Genomic DNA, 15761 nt, shown 5'->3' on the forward strand with positions numbered 1-15761 from the left:
TCCATTGGTTCCGTCGAGCTTCCATCCCATCCTGCTCTTCTTCATCTCGTCTGGTTTGGGGAATGTCCGATGATGGCATCATTCTTGTTCGGATGGCGGGGATCGCTCCGGAATGCTGTCGACTCGTGGCTGGCACAAACGCCAGATCGGCTTAATGGCACGTCCAGTCCGTCCAGACTCCGGTTTCTTTCCTGGTCGCTTCCTGGCCTTCCCCAGCCAATCAAATGCCGCCGGTCGGGGAGATCCCAAGCCATCCAGTCATCGGTTTCATAGGCTTGCGCAACCTGCCTCCGGGATCTGAGGTCATGGAAGCGCGCTCTCTTCTTTCTTCACCCTTTCTTTGTGTCGCAGTTAGCAAAATGAACGGCGGTCCTGGACGGCCTGAGATTCCCTTGTCCCTTGTTTGGTTTCCCATTGGTGGTCTGTGTGCTGTTTTACCTTTCCCTTCTCTGATGTAGGCCTTTCAATTTCGGCCGTGGAGGGGGGAAGGGTTATGTCTGGCCTGATACTTGAGAGACCGTTTGACCGTTCCACAAGGTTGGAATTGCAATTGACTCCCCTCTTCTTCTTTCTGGCTTGCTGTCCGTTGCCAGTTCCTCTCTCTGTATTGCTCTGGCTCGCTTCCTTCTTCCCCCTTGCCCTCCGGCTTTCTTGGTCTGGGAGCTCTGCACCGGGGTCTGAAGACCTTCCCATGGTTACCGGGTGGATCCTTTCCCCTTCATCAACATATCCGCCGGCCTTTCCTTGCCAGCTTGAACGTCTTTTTTTTCACTTTAGTCCGTGCTCCCTTTGTCGGACAGCGACGGCCCCTCAGCTGCTGGCACTTCCGCCCGCACATCGAACCGTGGTTAGCTTGGCCATCTTCTGTTGGGCGTACCTGCCCACCACAAGGTACATTTCGACTTTGGATTTTTCCTTCCTCCCACGGAACAGAGTCTCTGCCCCTCCATCGTCTGCCGCCGTCTTATTTATTTCTCTGCTGTGCTTCTCGGTTCTTCCTCTCCGCCTGTAAATGGTATTCTTTCACCCACCCCACGAAAGGGCGAACCTGCCTCCGTCAACCACCAACTACTCCCACCGCACCTTGGGCGACCAGTGCCTTGGTGATCTTTGATTGATGAAAATCAACTTTCATCGTCATCTTCTCTAGTTCTCTCGTTCTTCGTCTTTCTTACGTCACACCTACGTTCTTTTTGTACGCTGTCCGAACTCCTCCAGTCGCTTGTCAACAAGCCACACAATGGAGGAGCAGCCTTTCTATTGTCAGATGCCTCCCCAGGGCACTGCTCTGCCCGAGGGTCTTCAGAACACCTACAACCTTCCTTTTGTCGGTGGCTATCAAGGCCCCCCTCGTCCGGTTGATCTGGGACTGTCCCCAGTGATGCCCATGGAGGATACCGGTCATTATAACTGCTGTCCTGTGCAGGCTTCGGTGCCATGGCCTATCAAGAGTGAAGCGCAGGACACTCCCGGACCACTTCCCATGAGCAACACCCATGTTCGCAATGGCCAGCCGACCCCGCCGCCATACAACGACGGAAACGAGCAAATGTCGGCTCTGCCATTTTATACCCTGGCTCAGTATCAAGTGGATGGATTCCAGCCTGTGAATGTGCCTGCTCCGGTTCCGTCTTCCCTCCCAATTGCGCCGGTTACTTACAACGGCAACGTCGAGCAACCCCCTTCCGCGGAGCACGGTCATTCGGTCAACCGCACGTCGGGAAACCCTTCTCCTCCTAGACGGCGCCGAAAGAACTCATCCAGCGCCAGTCCCAAAACAGAAACTGAAAAGCAAAAGACGTCACGCTCCAAGTTCCTAGAGCGTAATCGTCTGGCTGCCAGCAAATGCCGTCAAAAAAAGAAGGACCACTCCAATCAATTACTCGCGATAGATCAGGTGCTTTCGCAGAGAAATAAGGAGTTGAATCAGGAGGTAACGGAACTGAACCACATGCGGCTCAGTCTCAAGAATGCTATGTTTCAGCACTTGGACTGTAAGAATCCGGCCATCGACGCTTACCTACAGCAGATGGTCAATGGCGTTGCAAACCAGCAGCCCAGCATTACCGAGTCTTCGCCCGGCACGACCGCGTCGGAATACATCCCCGTTTCCACGCCGGACACGGCTGCTTTTGGTTTCGACGGCCCTATGCGATTTTCTCCAAGCCCGGCAGCGAACTGGGACGAACTGGAGAGACGAGGCTCGCTCAATTCCATAAATACCGAGTTCACTTGTCCTCTGATGAATGGCGAGCCCACCGAGAACGTGGAAGCAGACGTTGACTTTGATAATCTCTTGGACGTGAACAAATGTGCCTAGAGATCCTTTCTCATCTACCGGGGTCATTTCGCTTTGCCGATGACACTCAACTACCAATCTCTTCACTCATTACCCCCTGTATCCTACACCTGTTGTGTCTCGGTGTACTTGAAAGTCCAGTGCCCGAAATCCCCAAAGGACGCGCTCCTATTTTGTTTCAGCGGTGACGGCCTCTGGGCTTGATATTGTTCTTATCATGCGATTTAGCGATGGAGTTCTGGTGTTCGGAAAAGAATTGTCGGATCCGACCTTTTGTTTATTTTTACGCTTTTCTTTGCTTCCGCGCCTGTTTCGAAAACAAGAAAATCGATGGTTTACTGACCATGCTCACCCCCTATTCGCTTGACTAGCTTGGCTAGCATAGGGTGTGGCCTTTGCTTTGCGTGCTTTGTGCTTGGTGGCTTCTGCCATGGTATTTCTGGGGTTCTCGAATACGAATACCACCTCTTTTCCTTTTCTTTTCTTTTCTTGATGGAGTGTTGTAAAGTACGAGGCCGTGTAGATGGGTTGGTGGTAGAGTTGTAATTTGTAAATTGTAAAAGAATTTGCTGGGAGTATCCATGCCTGATGTATCTTTATAGTATTGTATTCTAGCGTCTATATCTTCTATTCTATAGCCATTAGTAGATACTCCTGATAGGACCAGCTCTCGTCATGAGTATCGAATCTATTCAACGATAAACAACAGTGATTGTTTGAGAATGAGTCCAGGGTGGGAGTGGGTATGGGAAGAGGACGAGGTGAGAACGAAAGAGAGGGAAGAAGTAACAGGTTACGCCCACACACGATCCCTCGAGCTCGAACTCGACCCTTTCCCATTCAACGGCGCAGATTCTCCCTCTTCTCTCTCGTCTTCTCCCTCTCCTTCCCCTTCTTCCACCACCAGTCTCTGATGACCAGCGCTGCTGCCAAAGCTTCCCGCTGAGTCCAGCACGGCCTCGATCTCTTCGAGACTCTTCCCCGCCGTCTCGGGGAGACAGGCGCCCACGAACCCGGAGAACAGCAGGTCGAGCAGGCCGAAGAGCAAGAAGGTGGCCCAGCCCAGACCGGCAAGGATATACGGAGTGGAGAAGGACCAGGCGAAATTGGAGAGCCACTGGGCGGCGACGGCGATGGCGACGCCGGGTTCGCGGATGCGGGAGCTGAAGAGTTCCGACGTGCAGGGCCAGATCAGGGGGCCCCAGGAGAAGTTGTAGAAGACGATGTCGAGGTAGATGAGGGCGATGGTGGCGACGCCGGTGGGTTTGATTGCGGACGAGGAGGCAGAAGCAGGAAGGGGCTGGGTGTGGTCGTTTTTGACGACGGCTGCGGTGGCGAGCATGCAGAAGGACATGCCGAGGGCGCCGAGGATGAGGAGGGGGCGACGGCCGAAGCGCTCGGCGATCCAAACGATGAAGATGAAGCAGCTGGCGACTTTGAGGGCGCCAAAGATGCCGGTAAGGAGGAGGGTGAGCGAGGCGTTGTTCTGGCCGACGAGGAGGGCGAAGAACTGCGGGCCGAAGTAGGCCATGGCGGTGGCGCCGGTGGACTGCTGCGCGAGGAACAGGGTGATTCCCAGAGCGAGACGACGCGTGTTGCGCCATTGGAGAAGCTCACGGGGGTGGAATCCGTCCATGGCGTGACGGTCGGCGTCGAGGCTTTGTTTCATCTCGGCGAATTCGGCGACGACGTCAGGGCCGTTCGAGGCGCGGATCCAGACGAGGCTAGACCAGGCACGGCGGGGGTCGTCGTGCGCGAGGAGCCAGCGCACACTTTCATCTAGCGTCAACATGCCTAGACCCATGAGCGCTCCGGGGACCAGCTGCAGCGCCAGTGGGACCTGCCATTGGGCTGCCGTCGGGGCGCTGAACTGCACGCCGTAGTCGATCCAGTAGGAGATCAAGATGCCGACGGTGAAGGTGAATTGGTAACAGCTGCCCAGGCGGGCGCGCATGTCTTTGGGACTCATTTCCGACAGGTAGATGGGGATGACGGTGGCAGAGCCCCCAATGCCCAGGCCGCAGATGACGCGGCCGAAGTAGAAGACGGAAAGAGCGTGAGAATTGAGCACTTCAAAGACGACGCCCGCGCAGAATATCGCGGAGCAGATCATCATGGCGCAACGACGTCCGAGACGATTGGTTAGAGGCCATATTGCCAAGCAGCCCACCAGAGCTCCAGCCTGCTGGATCCCGACGGCGATGGAACTGACGCGGGTTTGTTCGTCGGCGGTGTACTTGAAGTCGCGAAGAAAGGAGTCGAAGATGAGGACACCTCCTGGGGTATGTGTCAGCTTTGGCTCTTTTTGGGCCATGAGGGAGCCACTCACCAATTACTCCGGAGTCATATCCAAAAAGAATGCCACCGCAGCAAATAACAGCTGTCAACCAGTAGATGCGCAGCTTGGCCAATCGAGCGGGTGAGGAGGGGGATTCGCCCTGCGCGGAGGAAGACGCCTCATCCTGGGAGAGGCGGGTGTAGGGGCTCATGATAGCCCATCTGAAGAAGGCGAAGAAGATGAAACATGTCAACAGGGCCAGGGATGCCGATGTTGCCCAATGGGGAAGGAGGTCATATGACGTCAGATGACCACCCGAAAGGGGCAAACAGCCGACAGCCGACACGCAACTCGCCCTCTTCATCGCGCAATCCCTCTCGCTGCTCCCTGTTATTGGTGCTTTGCAGTCAAATCAATCGGTCTTCTCGTTTCTCTGCCTCCGCTGGCCCTCGTTTCAGAAAGCCGAGAGCCGATAGACGATCGCTTTCCCCATGTCTGTCTCCGCGAATGTGATTGCGTTCCGGCATCTATATATGCTGGTTCACCCTCCATGATCCCAATCGGCCACTCCCAAAGTTGGTTTGGAATAACCAAACCACTACATCTCTCTTGACATCTATCGCCCATTATGGCTCCTAGACGTCCCAATTTCCTCATCGCCGTGGCAGATGACCTCGGTTTCTCCGACATAGGATGCTTTGGTGGTGAAATACGCACTCCGCATCTAAATCGGATAGCAGAGCAGGGTGTTCGATTTACCGACTTCCATGCCGCTGCAGCCTGCTCGTAAGCTATCCTCCAACCCAAATATATCATGCATTTCCTCTGACGAATAGACAGTCCCACTCGGGCCATGATCATGACCGGCACCGACCATCACATCGCGGGACTGGGCAACCTGGTCGAATGGACCAACATTTCGGGCCAGAACGGGCCCAAGGGTTCGCAGATGAGCACGGCTCCGCAGCGAGGCATGCCTGGTTACGAGGGGTACCTGAACGAGCGCGTCGTTGCCCTGCCCGAGGTTCTTCGCGACGCCGGCTACCACACCCTGATGTCTGGAAAATGGCATCTGGGCCTCACTCCGGAGCGCTCGCCCTTCCATCGCGGCTTTGACCGGTCCTTGGCCCATCTGCCTGCCTGTTCCAACCACTACGCCTACGAGCCCCAGCTGCAGGGCAAAGACGAGACGCCCACCTTCCTCGAAGCCAGCACCATCGCCCTGCACATGGAAGACGACAAGTACGTGAAGAAGCTGCCCGACGGCTGGTACTCGTCCGACGGCTACGGCGACAAGATGGTCGACTACCTCCGTGACTGGCATAACCGGGAGGACGAGCGACCTTTCTTCGCCTACCTCCCCTTCACAGCCCCCCACTGGCCCCTCCAGGCCCCTCGCGAGTACATCGACCACTACCGCGGCGTATACGACGACGGGCCCGACGCCCTCCGCCTCAAGCGTCTCCAGCGCCTGAAGGAACTCGGCATGGTGCGTCCCGACGTCGAGGCCCACCCCGTCGACGCCGATGAAGTCAAGCCGTGGGACGAGTTCACGCCCGAAGAGAAGAAACTCTCCAGTACCGCGATGGAAGTCTTCGCCGGCATGGTCGAGTGCATCGACGCCAACGTCGGCAAAGTCGTCGACTACCTCTCCTCCATCGGCGAGCTCGACAACACTTTCGTCTGCTTCCTCTCCGACAACGGCGCCGAGGGTGCCGCCTACGAAGCCTATCCCATGGTCCAGAGCGGCGTCATGCCCCACCTCCAACAATACTACAACAACTCGCTCGACAATCTCGGCAACGGCGACTCCTTCATCTGGTACGGGCCACGCTGGGCCCAGGCCGCCACCGCCCCCTCGCGCCTCTACAAGGCTTTCACCACCGAAGGCGGCGTCCGAGTGCCCTTCCTCGCTCGCTTCCCTGCCTCCGTCCCCGTTGCCGACCACGCCCGCAACGGCACCATCACGGACCAGTTCGCAACCGTCATGGACCTCGCCCCGTCCATCCTCCAAATGGCCGGCGCCACGCACCCGGCACCCCGCTACCAAGGCCGCGAGGTCGTCCCCATGCGCGGTGCCAGCTTCTACGACTGGGCGCGCGGCCAGGCCTCTCGCATTCACGACAAGGATTTCATCCAGGGCTGGGAGACCTGTGGTCGTGCGGCCCTGCGCTTCGGCGACTGGAAGATCGTCTACATCCCGAAGCCGAAGGGCCCTGAGCGCTGGCAGCTCTATAACCTGGTCGACGACCCCGGGGAGATCCATGATCTGGCGGAGTCGCAGCCGGACCGCCTGCAGCAGTTGCTGAAGCTCTGGGATCAGTACGTCATCGAGACAGGTGTGATCCCGTTGAATCCGGACCTGGGCGAGTTCTTGGAGGCCACAGAGGCGCAGATGCCGGAGAATGCATGGATGGAGTATGACTATTGGAAGAAGGGGGCGAGAGATGAGCCGGAGAAGTTTATGCGGAAGCCGCCGCGGATGCAGAGGGTGGTTAAGCCGTTCTAGGCTCTGCGTCTTTTCTACCATGTGAATGGTAGGGAAATGCTATTCTATGCTATGTGTATGTTTATGGTTATGATTGATGAGATGTGTGTTTATTTACATGTGAACGTTTACGCTATATCTACAAGAATGGATTATATCATCACGAAGAAATCAGTGAACATCTCCCGTCGTACGCATCGTGAATCTGCCCATGTGCGAGACGTATCCTGCCGTCTGGTCATCTCTTCTAGCAGAAGAAGCGCTCTGGATGCATTAGGATGACGCTGGGATGAGATTGTGTCGTCTGCACAAACAGCAGCATCAATCTGATCACCACGACTTCGGTCCTGGTCCTGGTCCTGGTCCTTATCTTCATTTTGTTCTTTTCCATGTTCTTGGATATCTGATAGACCAGCCATCCGGTGCATGGCATCCATAATCCATGCGCGCTGCTCATGCGAACCTTCCAGCCCCGCTACAAACAGTGGCCAAAGAAAACTACTCGACAGAGTGTGGTGCGACGCACTCGCAGCTTCCACCGTGGCGAGCTGAATGATCTGGTCGACGGCCCGATGCACGCGATCTGTACGTGGGTAGATGACGAACGCAACGCGGTGTAGATAAATGAAGATTGCCAGGAAGTTGGCGACATATTGGCGGAAGACACGACAGATCTGACTAGCGACGTCGGACCGGAGTGTTGCAAAGAGGTGGGTCTCAGGGTGGTTGTAAATATCTAGAACGCGGGGACGAGTGTTCCAGAGGTATTCAAGGTCTGCGTTGACCTGATGGGCGATTTGGAGAACTTCGAATTCATCGCTGACGGTGCCGCGGCTGCGGTGGTGGAGGTCGATGGAGACGATACGGCGGATCACTTGTTGGGTTTGCGCGAAGAAATGGAAGGCCGGGGCGATGATGGAATTTTGAACAAGGTAGGCAGGCTGGGAAAAAAGGGGACTTTCTTCCTGGTCATCGTTGGGAGGACTTGGTTTACGATTATTGCTGGTTGTGCTAGAAAGAGTACCGAGGTCGAAGAGAGGATCGCCTTCGCGTCCGGCAATTAGGGCTTTGACGTCGAGAAGAGATACCCATGAGACGATGAGATGGCCGAATCCGGTCCATGGTTTTGTTTGATCGTGGAATTGCTGCAGTAAGAGGTAGGCCGAATGGAGGTAGGATGTTTCTGGACGACATAATTCGGGAGTAGACATCAACTTGTTCCTGTTAGTGTAAGATGCGAATTGGGGACGGGGCAAATGAGTCAAACCTCGGTCATCATAAGTAGAAATACGGCGGTGAATATCCGCTTCAACTTTGAAGAGTTCACTGCCCCTTGGAGATATGATTGAATCTTCGAGTTCGCCTGCTGGTGAAAGGTTGGCGCCATCCGCCACCGTTTCCCTTCTCTCATGGCCTTGCGAACATCAGAGTAGCAGTAGATGCTATTCAACAAGGCGCTGCATTCAGTCGAAAGGGCGACAATTACCCCACGGACATAGCTCCATTCGAGATCTACCGATCCAAAAATTGCCGGAGGTGCCTCTGATTGAAGAAAATCCGTTAGGAGTTGTTCTTCATACGTTGACTTTGTTTCAGGCCATGTGCTCATGTCAACAGGGGCGTCATTTTGCACAGCATCTGAATAGCCACTATCGACGGTAGGTACGTCTTCGACCAGTCGACTCTTAGTCTGTGCTGGAGATGGCACATCATCAACCAGGGGAAAATCAGACAGCCCATTCTCCAGATCGAGATGTTTCTGTTCCAAGTCGGAATTAATCTCCCCAATGAATCCAAGAATATCAAAAGCTCCATGGAAATCTGTGGAGATAGACCGCATTGGGCCCTCTAGCGGCTCTTGTTGACCATGCTCCGTGAGATGGGCATGTGAGGACCGCCGACAACGCTCATCTGGCCGCAGCACTGTGTCAAAAAAGTTCAGGTCCGGACGATCAGGAGCCGGCGAGACAGCCGTCCGACCTTGTTTCTGAACACGAGCATTGTGCCGAGGGACTAGACCCGGGACGATGTTCTTGTAGCTGCATTGTAGACGCAGGCGAACGCAATTGGCACAGTTAGGTTTGACTTCGTCGCAGCGTACCTTGCGTGCTCGGCAAGTTAGGCAGCCAGTGCGTCTGCGGGGACCTGATCGGCCCGAACCCCGTGCTTTGGGAGGAGAAGCCTGTGAGGGGATTGAGTCAGCTGGGAAAGTAAGAAGGGATGAAGGGGGAAGGGAGAAGGGAGAAGGGAGGAGTCGGTACCTCCATGATGGCGAGAGAATCATGGCACTGGAAGGAAATGCCCCTCGCACCTTCTCCTTCGAGTGGCCCCGAAAGGGAAGGCGCGTTCCCCGCAGTTCGGCACGTGGCGTGATTTCGTATCATTTCATTTCAATCCTCTATAGAGCTAAAGGTATTTTGATCTGTTATCTGATAGGTTAGAATATTGCTAATACTATTAGTATGAGATCAATATCATTTATTTCAATCATGCCTTCTGAGAAGTTGCAGCAAGGCTAGTGACTAAATATAAACATGTACACTCCATAGGTAAATGAGCAGAGCAATACTCCTGGTTGAATAGCATTGCGGAAGACGTAGATAATTGTATTTGTTCAGATTGACTCAAGATTGAACTGAGCTGAATGAAATTTTGTTTGACTCTCAAGTCTAACTAAAAGTCTGAGATACAATACACGGCAAACAACCAAGGAAAACAAAACCTGTTTATTATACTGATATCCATCCATATGCAAGGAACTGATAAAAACTACACGGACAACAAAGCACATCCACTCTATTTCTTCTTCCATTCCACAGTGCCATCTCCAAGGGTGATGGTGCATCTGGCCAGCACCTCCGACACCTTCTGGCGCACACCCTCCTTGTTGCCCCATTGGGTCAGGAACTTGTTGACGATCTCGCGACGGTCACCGCTGGCATTGAACACAAATTCCTCAATGTCTTTCTGCGTGGGCAGGCCGTACTGCGCGTGCGGGTAGTGGTCGAAGTCTTCATCGCTGAAGAGCGGCAGTCGGCTCTCGCCCTCGGGGATCTGGAAGAAGCTGTCGACATCCGCCTGCGTGACCTCGGCGAGGGTGGCGGGTTGCCAGGCAGCCTGGCGGGGAGGCTTGGACATGAGACGCGCCTTCACGCCCTCCACGAAATCCGGGTGTCTCATGAAATTGCCGGCGATGGCGTGCTCCCGCTGGAACGTCTCGGCGATGGACCACCTCTTGCCCAGACGCATCTGGCGCAGCGTCACCTTCAGCGAGGTGGGCGAACGCACCGACAGCGTCTCCAGCGTCTTCTGCGCCCACTCCTTTTGACCGTTCTCCAGCTGGGTCTCCTTCTCCAGGGCCTCGAAGATCTGCTCCACCGTGTTGAACGCGAAGCAGCGGTCAATGGCCTCCCGCAGGCTGCCGGCCAGCAGCATGGGCTCCTCCCGCTGCGACGGCAGGCCGGTAGAGTATTCCGCCATGGTCTTGTTGACCAGGTCCAGACGCTCCGGGAGCGTGGCAGTGTCGTTGAACACCAGCTCCGACAGACGGCCCGTGAGGTTGCTCAGCACGCTGGAGTGGAAGTAGTGCGTGGCCACGCCGGCGTACAGGGCCTGAGCACCCTTCAGGCGCTCCGAAGTCAAGGCGAGGTAGGTTCCAGTCTCGCCGTCAAGACGGGGCAGGAAGAACGAGCCACCGACGTCGGGGAAGAAGCCGATGGTGGTCTCAGGCATGGCGAAGAGGGTGCGTTCCGTGGCAATGCGGAAGGGGGCATGGACACTGAGTCCAACGCCGCCGCCCATCGTGATACCGTCCATGACGGAGATGAAGGGCTTCGTGTATGTCGCGATGGTATGGTCGAGGCCGTATTCAAGGCCGAAGAAATCGGTCGACTTCTGCTGACCCTCGGGGCCCTGTTCATTCTGCAGAGCCAGAGCGGCGACGTCTCCACCAGCGCAAAGGGCCTTGGGTCCGGCGCCACTGACCATGATCACATTGGCGAGTTGAGATTTTTCCCATTCCTATCGATATCCCAGCAACCTTCAGCAAATCGCGTTCCAGTCGTATATGAATATTCCCACGGGGAGAGGGGCAAAATAAGCTAACCTTCAGTCGAGGAAGGATCTTCCGCGCCATCGAACCATTCAAGGAATTGAGCTTTTGAGGCCGGTTGAGCTCAATCAAGCGCACGCCGTAGAGGGAATTGAAGAGGACATCGTCGGGCTCGTCGCCGGGGAGCTCTGTGGGAAGGGTTGCGGAGGTCGACATCTAGGTACCCATCCATTAGCATTTCCGTCTGGTCCCATAGATTCAAAGCATCGACACCATTGGGAAAACGTACAGGAGCCGCCGTCCTGAAAGCTGGGTTTGTCACCTTAGCGCGCAAAGGCATGGTTGTTGAAGCCCGCGAGATCCAGCTCGACGGTGTTGGTAACCGGGAGAAATTGCGGAGTAACATCAGGCAGAACTCGGCCTGGGAAGGAAGGGAGAAAAGAAGGGAAGAGAAAGGACCAAAAACGGGGGGGTGTGGAGAGAGGGAGGAACTGATGACGAGCAGCAGAAAGTATGAGATCTCCGCTTCGCTTGACCTCGGAGTTTTTCGCGGAGGGATTTTCCTCGACTTCCGAGCTGCTCAACTGCCGAGTTACCGCCAGCCTGTTGGACCTTGGAACATGTGGAATTTATGGGAACGAGATTGTCAAGTATTCTGGCTTTGATGCTTATTTGTAAATTTTTGTAATATTGGGTTTATTGTGGTGGTCGCCATACTGGCCATGGCCCTTCCTGTAGAGGCCCTGACATACTTATTTCGACAGCATCATACTCCGTAGCATCGTTCCAATATTTAGCAGAACGAGTGTACATGTTCATAATTCCTGCTATCGTCTTCCATCCAGTTCCGGGAGGCAATCAATACCCTTAGGCGTGCAATGAATACAATCCTATACCGCAGTCCAAAGTAGACAAATTCATACATAACTCGAATCTATTTGTACAGATAAATAACCGTTCTTCGCCCCAAAAAAGCCAATACTGGAGTCATCCTCCAGTCAGGCATGCAATCAATACAAGGCCTTCGCAACCTTGGCGGTCAAATCTCTCGAATGCTGAGCCAGAATGGTATCCAACGCCTTCTTCTCGATGATCAACCGTCCCGTCTCCAAAATGTCCTTGACATCCAGGTCCTTTCGGTCCAAGATCTTCGCATGCTGGCCCACGCTGCGCACCGTTTCAAACAATTCCTCGTCCACGCGATCCGTGATTAACGTCGACCGTCCGTGCTCCCGACCCCAGCCGTTGACCTTGAATATCTCGCTGACCAGATGCGCGGTGGCACCCTCGGGGATGGCGATCTCGTTGTCGATGATGATCAACTGGCCACGACGGTATCGGTAACTCAGGGCTATCCGCCACGCCTGGTCGTAGATCTTCTGCGGGAGACCCGTGGAAAAGTCGCGGGGGTGAGGACCAAACGCAACACCACCACCCTTGCGAATCGGCGAGGTCTTGTCTCCGACACGCGCCCGGCCGGATCCCTTCTGCGCTTGCACCTTCCGGTGACTGGCGTGCACTTCGTCCCTCCACTTGGTGCTGGCGGTGCCCTGTCGGGTCATGTCACCCTCGTACACGACCGCGCGGTGAAGCAGATCCTTCCGGAGCGGCACGAGGAGATGGTTCTGGGGGTATTCGACAAAACGCAGGGGCTCCATGGAGGGGAAGGAGTAGGTGGTGGCTTGGGCGGGTGCCGGGGTCCAGATTGGCCTGGAGGCGGAATTGTTGGAGGAGGTCTGGGTCTCCGAGGATACCGATCGCGAAAAAGTCTTCGATAGGCATCGTTGCTGCAGGGAGAAACACCGTCAGAAGTTAGTTTAATTGATGCTCTCCTGATGAGATGGACGACGGGCGTGATTGGAAAAGGGAAAGGGAAGGGGCTGTACCGTTGTGGCCTCAGACCCCGAGAGAAGACCGCCGGAGCTGCGAGAGAGCCATCTCAAGGCTCGCAATGCGTCGTTTCCAGGCATTGTGAGGTGTGCAGGGCCCGTGGCGGCGTGGGAAGAGTGGGCGAGAATATGGGGTTGGGGCAGGTGAAGCAGCAAAAGTTCAGATGGCGCTAGTCCGCTGAGGCTTGGCTTTTCGTCCGCGAAAAAAGTTCCCTCCGCCAATTCGATCTCATCCACCTTCGGCCGCCCGTCACCACGACACCTTTCCTCTTCGCTCCTCCTTTCCCTACGCCTTTCAATCCCCGTCACGATGGCCCATTGTGAGCGGGCTTCGAAGCCTTTGCTCCAATGCCTCCACAAGGCTAGCAGAGGCCTCCCCGGCCTCCAGCTGCAGTCGACCCGGGCCTTCCAAACAACGGCCCTTGCTCGCGAGGAAGCTCAGACGGAAACTAAGAGCCAGCCATTTCACAAATCCCCCGACCCGGAGCTGGTCTCGAGCCCTCAACTGGAACGGCGATTGCTACGACAGGGTATCTCTCCTATCGGCTCCCGTCGACGTCGTGCGGCCCTGCAGAACTCGGCCAACATCCCCTTCGAACAATTGCCGTACCAGTGTTTCCAGGAGGCCCGTAATGTTCTGATTGGCGACCGCGCAGAGAAACTGAAGGATGTGACGGCAATGAGGGAGAAGATCGCCCGGCTCGAGGCCATCCCCACGGAGGAAGCCGGCGGGGAGCAGGTGAAAAAGTCGAAGCTCGGGGCTATGCAACGCCATCTCGAGCATCTGAAGATTCTCGCCGACATCAACGATCCGATAGTGAAGAAGAAGTTCGAGGATGGACAGGGTGAGAACTCCGGATTTCGACGCGATAACATACCCAAGTGTACGATCTAACCAACCCTTCGATTCGCAGGTGACATGAGCAAACCCATCTATCGTTTCTTGGCCGATCGGAAGTGGAGGGAATACCGACGCAAGATCTTGGTCCAGCGCATCACGCAGATGAAGGTCATCCCCGACGTTCTTCCCCACTGCGACCCCGTGGCGGACACCAAGCTGTACTTTGGCAGAAATGCGGTGCAGCCGGGAGATTTCGTCAACTCGCAGCTCAGCATGGTTGCCCCCAAGCTTGATGTGCAGCTCTTCGAGCAGGGCGAGAAGCTTGTGACCGTTGCCGTCGTCGACTCCGATATCCCCAACGTCGAGAAGGACGGCTTTGACTACAAGATGCAGTATTTGGCCGTTAACGTCCCCATCTCGGTCACCTCGAACAAGGTCGATCTCGGCAGCCTCTCGACCGACTCCCAGGTGGTTCTGCCGTGGGTGCCCCCTGTGGCTCAGAAGGGCAGTCCCTACCACCGACTGTCCGTCTTCATTATGGAGCAGAAGGACTCGAAACCATTGGACTTCGCTGCCGTCAAGGCTAAGGAAACGGAGCGCGACAACCTGCTACTACGAACCCTCCAGGCCCGCTATCACCTGAAGGCCATTAGCGCGCACCTGTTCCGAACCCAGTGGGATGAGACCATGGCCGCCGTGATGAAGCAGATTGGATATGCCGACGCAGACTTGGAGCTTCGCCGGAAGAGGAGCGAGGCTCTTCCTTACAAGAGGAGAAACCCCTCGACCTTCCGGTGAACCCTCACCCGCATTTTTCTCCCTTTTTTGCGTCTCTTGGTGTTTCTATCATTCGGTCCTCGCTATGTACTGTACAATTGATATGTATGAATATGCACAAATTTCCCACAATTTCCCAACCTTCCAGTCGGAACTCCAAACTCCGTTGTATGTATACAAGATGAGGGCGAATCAGTCGTCGGACAGCTGGGCCGGCTGCATCGTGTTGCGCACCCATTGCATCTTCGAAGGCGGCCAGACGCGACCGATGATTTTCCCATTGATCAGTCCCATCGGTATAGGGCCGTAATTTCTCGAATCCCTCGACCAGGGAAGGTTATCACCACCCACGTACACATGGCCTTCAGGCACCTATACCAGCAACTCGTCAGCAAACATATCCACCGAAATCGTAACCCCGAGGACCTCCAATCATACCTGGATCATCTCCTGCCCCTTCCCAACCTCCGTGCTGAACGGCAAGTCCCGACAGACAAAATCCCCGGGCATCCCAATAACCCTCTTGGCGCCATTGACTCCCAGAAACGTAGGATGGTAGAATCGCACCACATCGCCCACCTCAATGCCTTTGCCGTGTTTGTGCACCCGCGAGATCAACAGGTAATCGCCCCTCGGACTGAAGGTCGGGTACATCGAAGGGCCCTCGCTGAGCTGCACGGTGATCAGATGCTCCCAGACTAGCGTACAGGCGCAGAAGAGACCCAGGCCGTCGAGGGTCAGGCGGAAGACGGCGCCGGGGGTGGCCCTTCGCAGGCCGGTTCGGAAAATTCGCTCCATGAAGGTCCAGGTCCTAGCTTTGGATCATTTCGTGTGGGGAGGTATTGCTATTGCCCTGACGTTCTTGATCTCGGAGGTGGAATTGGCTGACTGATTGGCGGCGGAGCTCCGGGAGGGTCACGTGCGGGCCCGTTTAAAAACTCGGATTTGTGTGCGCAATTCTATCCTGCTTCTTCTTCTCTTTCTGCATGCGATTTGGACTTTCTCTTCCACAGCCACTTTGCTGGTTGGGTTTGATGTTCATGCAGCTGTGTCCTTGTTGAAGGATCAAATGTCGACATGATGAATTTGTCTGATTGCCTCGAGGCGACCTGATCATCCGGGTCTGTCTTCGGCTTCC

General features: G+C 55.5%; 9 protein-coding genes across 9 annotated transcripts; 4 read left to right on the top strand and 5 right to left on the bottom strand.

The window, feature by feature from the left end:
- Nucleotides 1-249: 249 nt before the first annotated feature.
- Nucleotides 250-1126, top strand: P170DRAFT_283516 (uncharacterized protein). The gene has a single exon (XM_024843199.1). The coding sequence runs from the start codon at nt 494-496 to the stop codon at nt 1010-1012; it is 519 nt and encodes a 172-aa protein (XP_024699643.1). The 5' UTR covers nt 250-493; the 3' UTR covers nt 1013-1126.
- Nucleotides 1127-1549: 423 nt separating this feature from the next.
- Nucleotides 1550-2320, top strand: atfB (bZIP transcription factor atfB; the record flags this gene model as incomplete). The annotated part of the gene is made up of 1 exon (XM_024844842.1): nt 1550-2320. The coding sequence occupies one exon, from the start codon at nt 1550-1552 to the stop codon at nt 2318-2320; it is 771 nt and encodes a 256-aa protein (XP_024699644.1).
- Nucleotides 2321-2882: 562 nt separating this feature from the next.
- Nucleotides 2883-4791, bottom strand: P170DRAFT_513544 (sugar porter family MFS transporter; the record flags this gene model as incomplete). The annotated part of the gene is made up of 2 exons (XM_024855122.1): nt 2883-4576; nt 4629-4791. 2 exons carry the CDS (start codon nt 4786-4788, stop codon nt 3093-3095), a joined length of 1644 nt encoding a protein of 547 aa, XP_024699645.1. The 3' UTR covers nt 2883-3092.
- Nucleotides 4792-4996: 205 nt separating this feature from the next.
- On the top strand, nt 4997-7224 carry P170DRAFT_513545 (arylsulfatase). Its single transcript, XM_024855123.1, has 2 exons — nt 4997-5363; nt 5418-7224. The coding sequence occupies exons 1-2, from the start codon at nt 5206-5208 to the stop codon at nt 7084-7086; spliced, it is 1827 nt and encodes a 608-aa protein (XP_024699646.1). The 5' UTR covers nt 4997-5205; the 3' UTR covers nt 7087-7224.
- P170DRAFT_416903 (Zn(II)2Cys6 transcription factor) lies at nt 7218-9349 on the bottom strand (the record flags this gene model as incomplete). Its single annotated transcript, XM_024847149.1, has 3 exons — nt 7218-7369; nt 7478-8279; nt 8333-9349. The coding sequence occupies 3 exons, from the start codon at nt 9347-9349 to the stop codon at nt 7218-7220; spliced, it is 1971 nt and encodes a 656-aa protein (XP_024699647.1).
- A 512-nt stretch (nt 9350-9861) lies between these two features.
- P170DRAFT_450483 (mitochondrial 37S ribosomal protein mS47) lies at nt 9862-11456 on the bottom strand (the record flags this gene model as incomplete). The annotated part of the gene is made up of 3 exons (XM_024851127.1): nt 9862-11085; nt 11171-11332; nt 11406-11456. The coding sequence occupies 3 exons, from the start codon at nt 11454-11456 to the stop codon at nt 9862-9864; spliced, it is 1437 nt and encodes a 478-aa protein (XP_024699648.1).
- A 550-nt stretch (nt 11457-12006) lies between these two features.
- On the bottom strand, nt 12007-13325 carry P170DRAFT_440642 (mitochondrial 54S ribosomal protein uL4m). Its single transcript, XM_024850129.1, has 2 exons — nt 13003-13325; nt 12007-12903 (listed from the first exon to the last, which is right to left on the bottom strand). The coding sequence occupies exons 1-2, from the start codon at nt 13084-13086 to the stop codon at nt 12127-12129; spliced, it is 861 nt and encodes a 286-aa protein (XP_024699649.1). The 5' UTR covers nt 13087-13325; the 3' UTR covers nt 12007-12126.
- Nucleotides 13236-14984, top strand: P170DRAFT_513549 (mitochondrial 54S ribosomal protein mL38). The gene is made up of 2 exons (XM_024855124.1): nt 13236-13850; nt 13920-14984. Exons 1-2 carry the CDS (start codon nt 13316-13318, stop codon nt 14642-14644), a joined length of 1260 nt encoding a protein of 419 aa, XP_024699650.1. The 5' UTR covers nt 13236-13315; the 3' UTR covers nt 14645-14984.
- P170DRAFT_458953 (putative mitochondrial inner membrane protease subunit 1) lies at nt 14465-15490 on the bottom strand. Its single transcript, XM_024851829.1, has 2 exons — nt 15062-15490; nt 14465-14995 (listed from the first exon to the last, which is right to left on the bottom strand). The coding sequence occupies exons 1-2, from the start codon at nt 15419-15421 to the stop codon at nt 14816-14818; spliced, it is 540 nt and encodes a 179-aa protein (XP_024699651.1). The 5' UTR covers nt 15422-15490; the 3' UTR covers nt 14465-14815.
- Between the last annotated feature and the right edge of the window lie 271 nt (nt 15491-15761).

Source organism: Aspergillus steynii, assembly GCF_002849105.1.
Source record: "Aspergillus steynii IBT 23096 chromosome Unknown P170scaffold_9, whole genome shotgun sequence".
Taxonomy (NCBI): domain Eukaryota; kingdom Fungi; phylum Ascomycota; class Eurotiomycetes; order Eurotiales; family Aspergillaceae; genus Aspergillus; species Aspergillus steynii.

Excerpts from the sequence above, each read along its gene's own strand:
- P170DRAFT_283516 (XM_024843199.1), top strand. The coding sequence starts at position 494 with ATGTCTGGCCTGATACTTGAGAGACCGTTTGACCGTTCCACAAGGTTG.
- P170DRAFT_513545 (XM_024855123.1), top strand. The coding sequence starts at position 5,206 with ATGGCTCCTAGACGTCCCAATTTCCTCATCGCCGTGGCAGATGACCTC. Across the intron at positions 5,364-5,417 it reads CATGCCGCTGCAGCCTGCTC|TCCCACTCGGGCCATGATCA; the intron begins GTAAGCTATCCT and ends ACGAATAGACAG.
- P170DRAFT_440642 (XM_024850129.1), bottom strand. The coding sequence starts at position 13,086 with ATGCCTGGAAACGACGCATTGCGAGCCTTGAGATGGCTCTCTCGCAGC. Across the intron at positions 12,904-13,002 it reads CGGGGTCTGAGGCCACAACG|CAACGATGCCTATCGAAGAC; the intron begins GTACAGCCCCTT and ends TTCTCCCTGCAG.
- P170DRAFT_513549 (XM_024855124.1), top strand. The coding sequence starts at position 13,316 with ATGGCCCATTGTGAGCGGGCTTCGAAGCCTTTGCTCCAATGCCTCCAC. Across the intron at positions 13,851-13,919 it reads GAAGTTCGAGGATGGACAGG|GTGACATGAGCAAACCCATC; the intron begins GTGAGAACTCCG and ends TTCGATTCGCAG.
- P170DRAFT_458953 (XM_024851829.1), bottom strand. The coding sequence starts at position 15,421 with ATGGAGCGAATTTTCCGAACCGGCCTGCGAAGGGCCACCCCCGGCGCC. Across the intron at positions 14,996-15,061 it reads AGGGGCAGGAGATGATCCAG|GTGCCTGAAGGCCATGTGTA; the intron begins GTATGATTGGAG and ends TTGCTGGTATAG.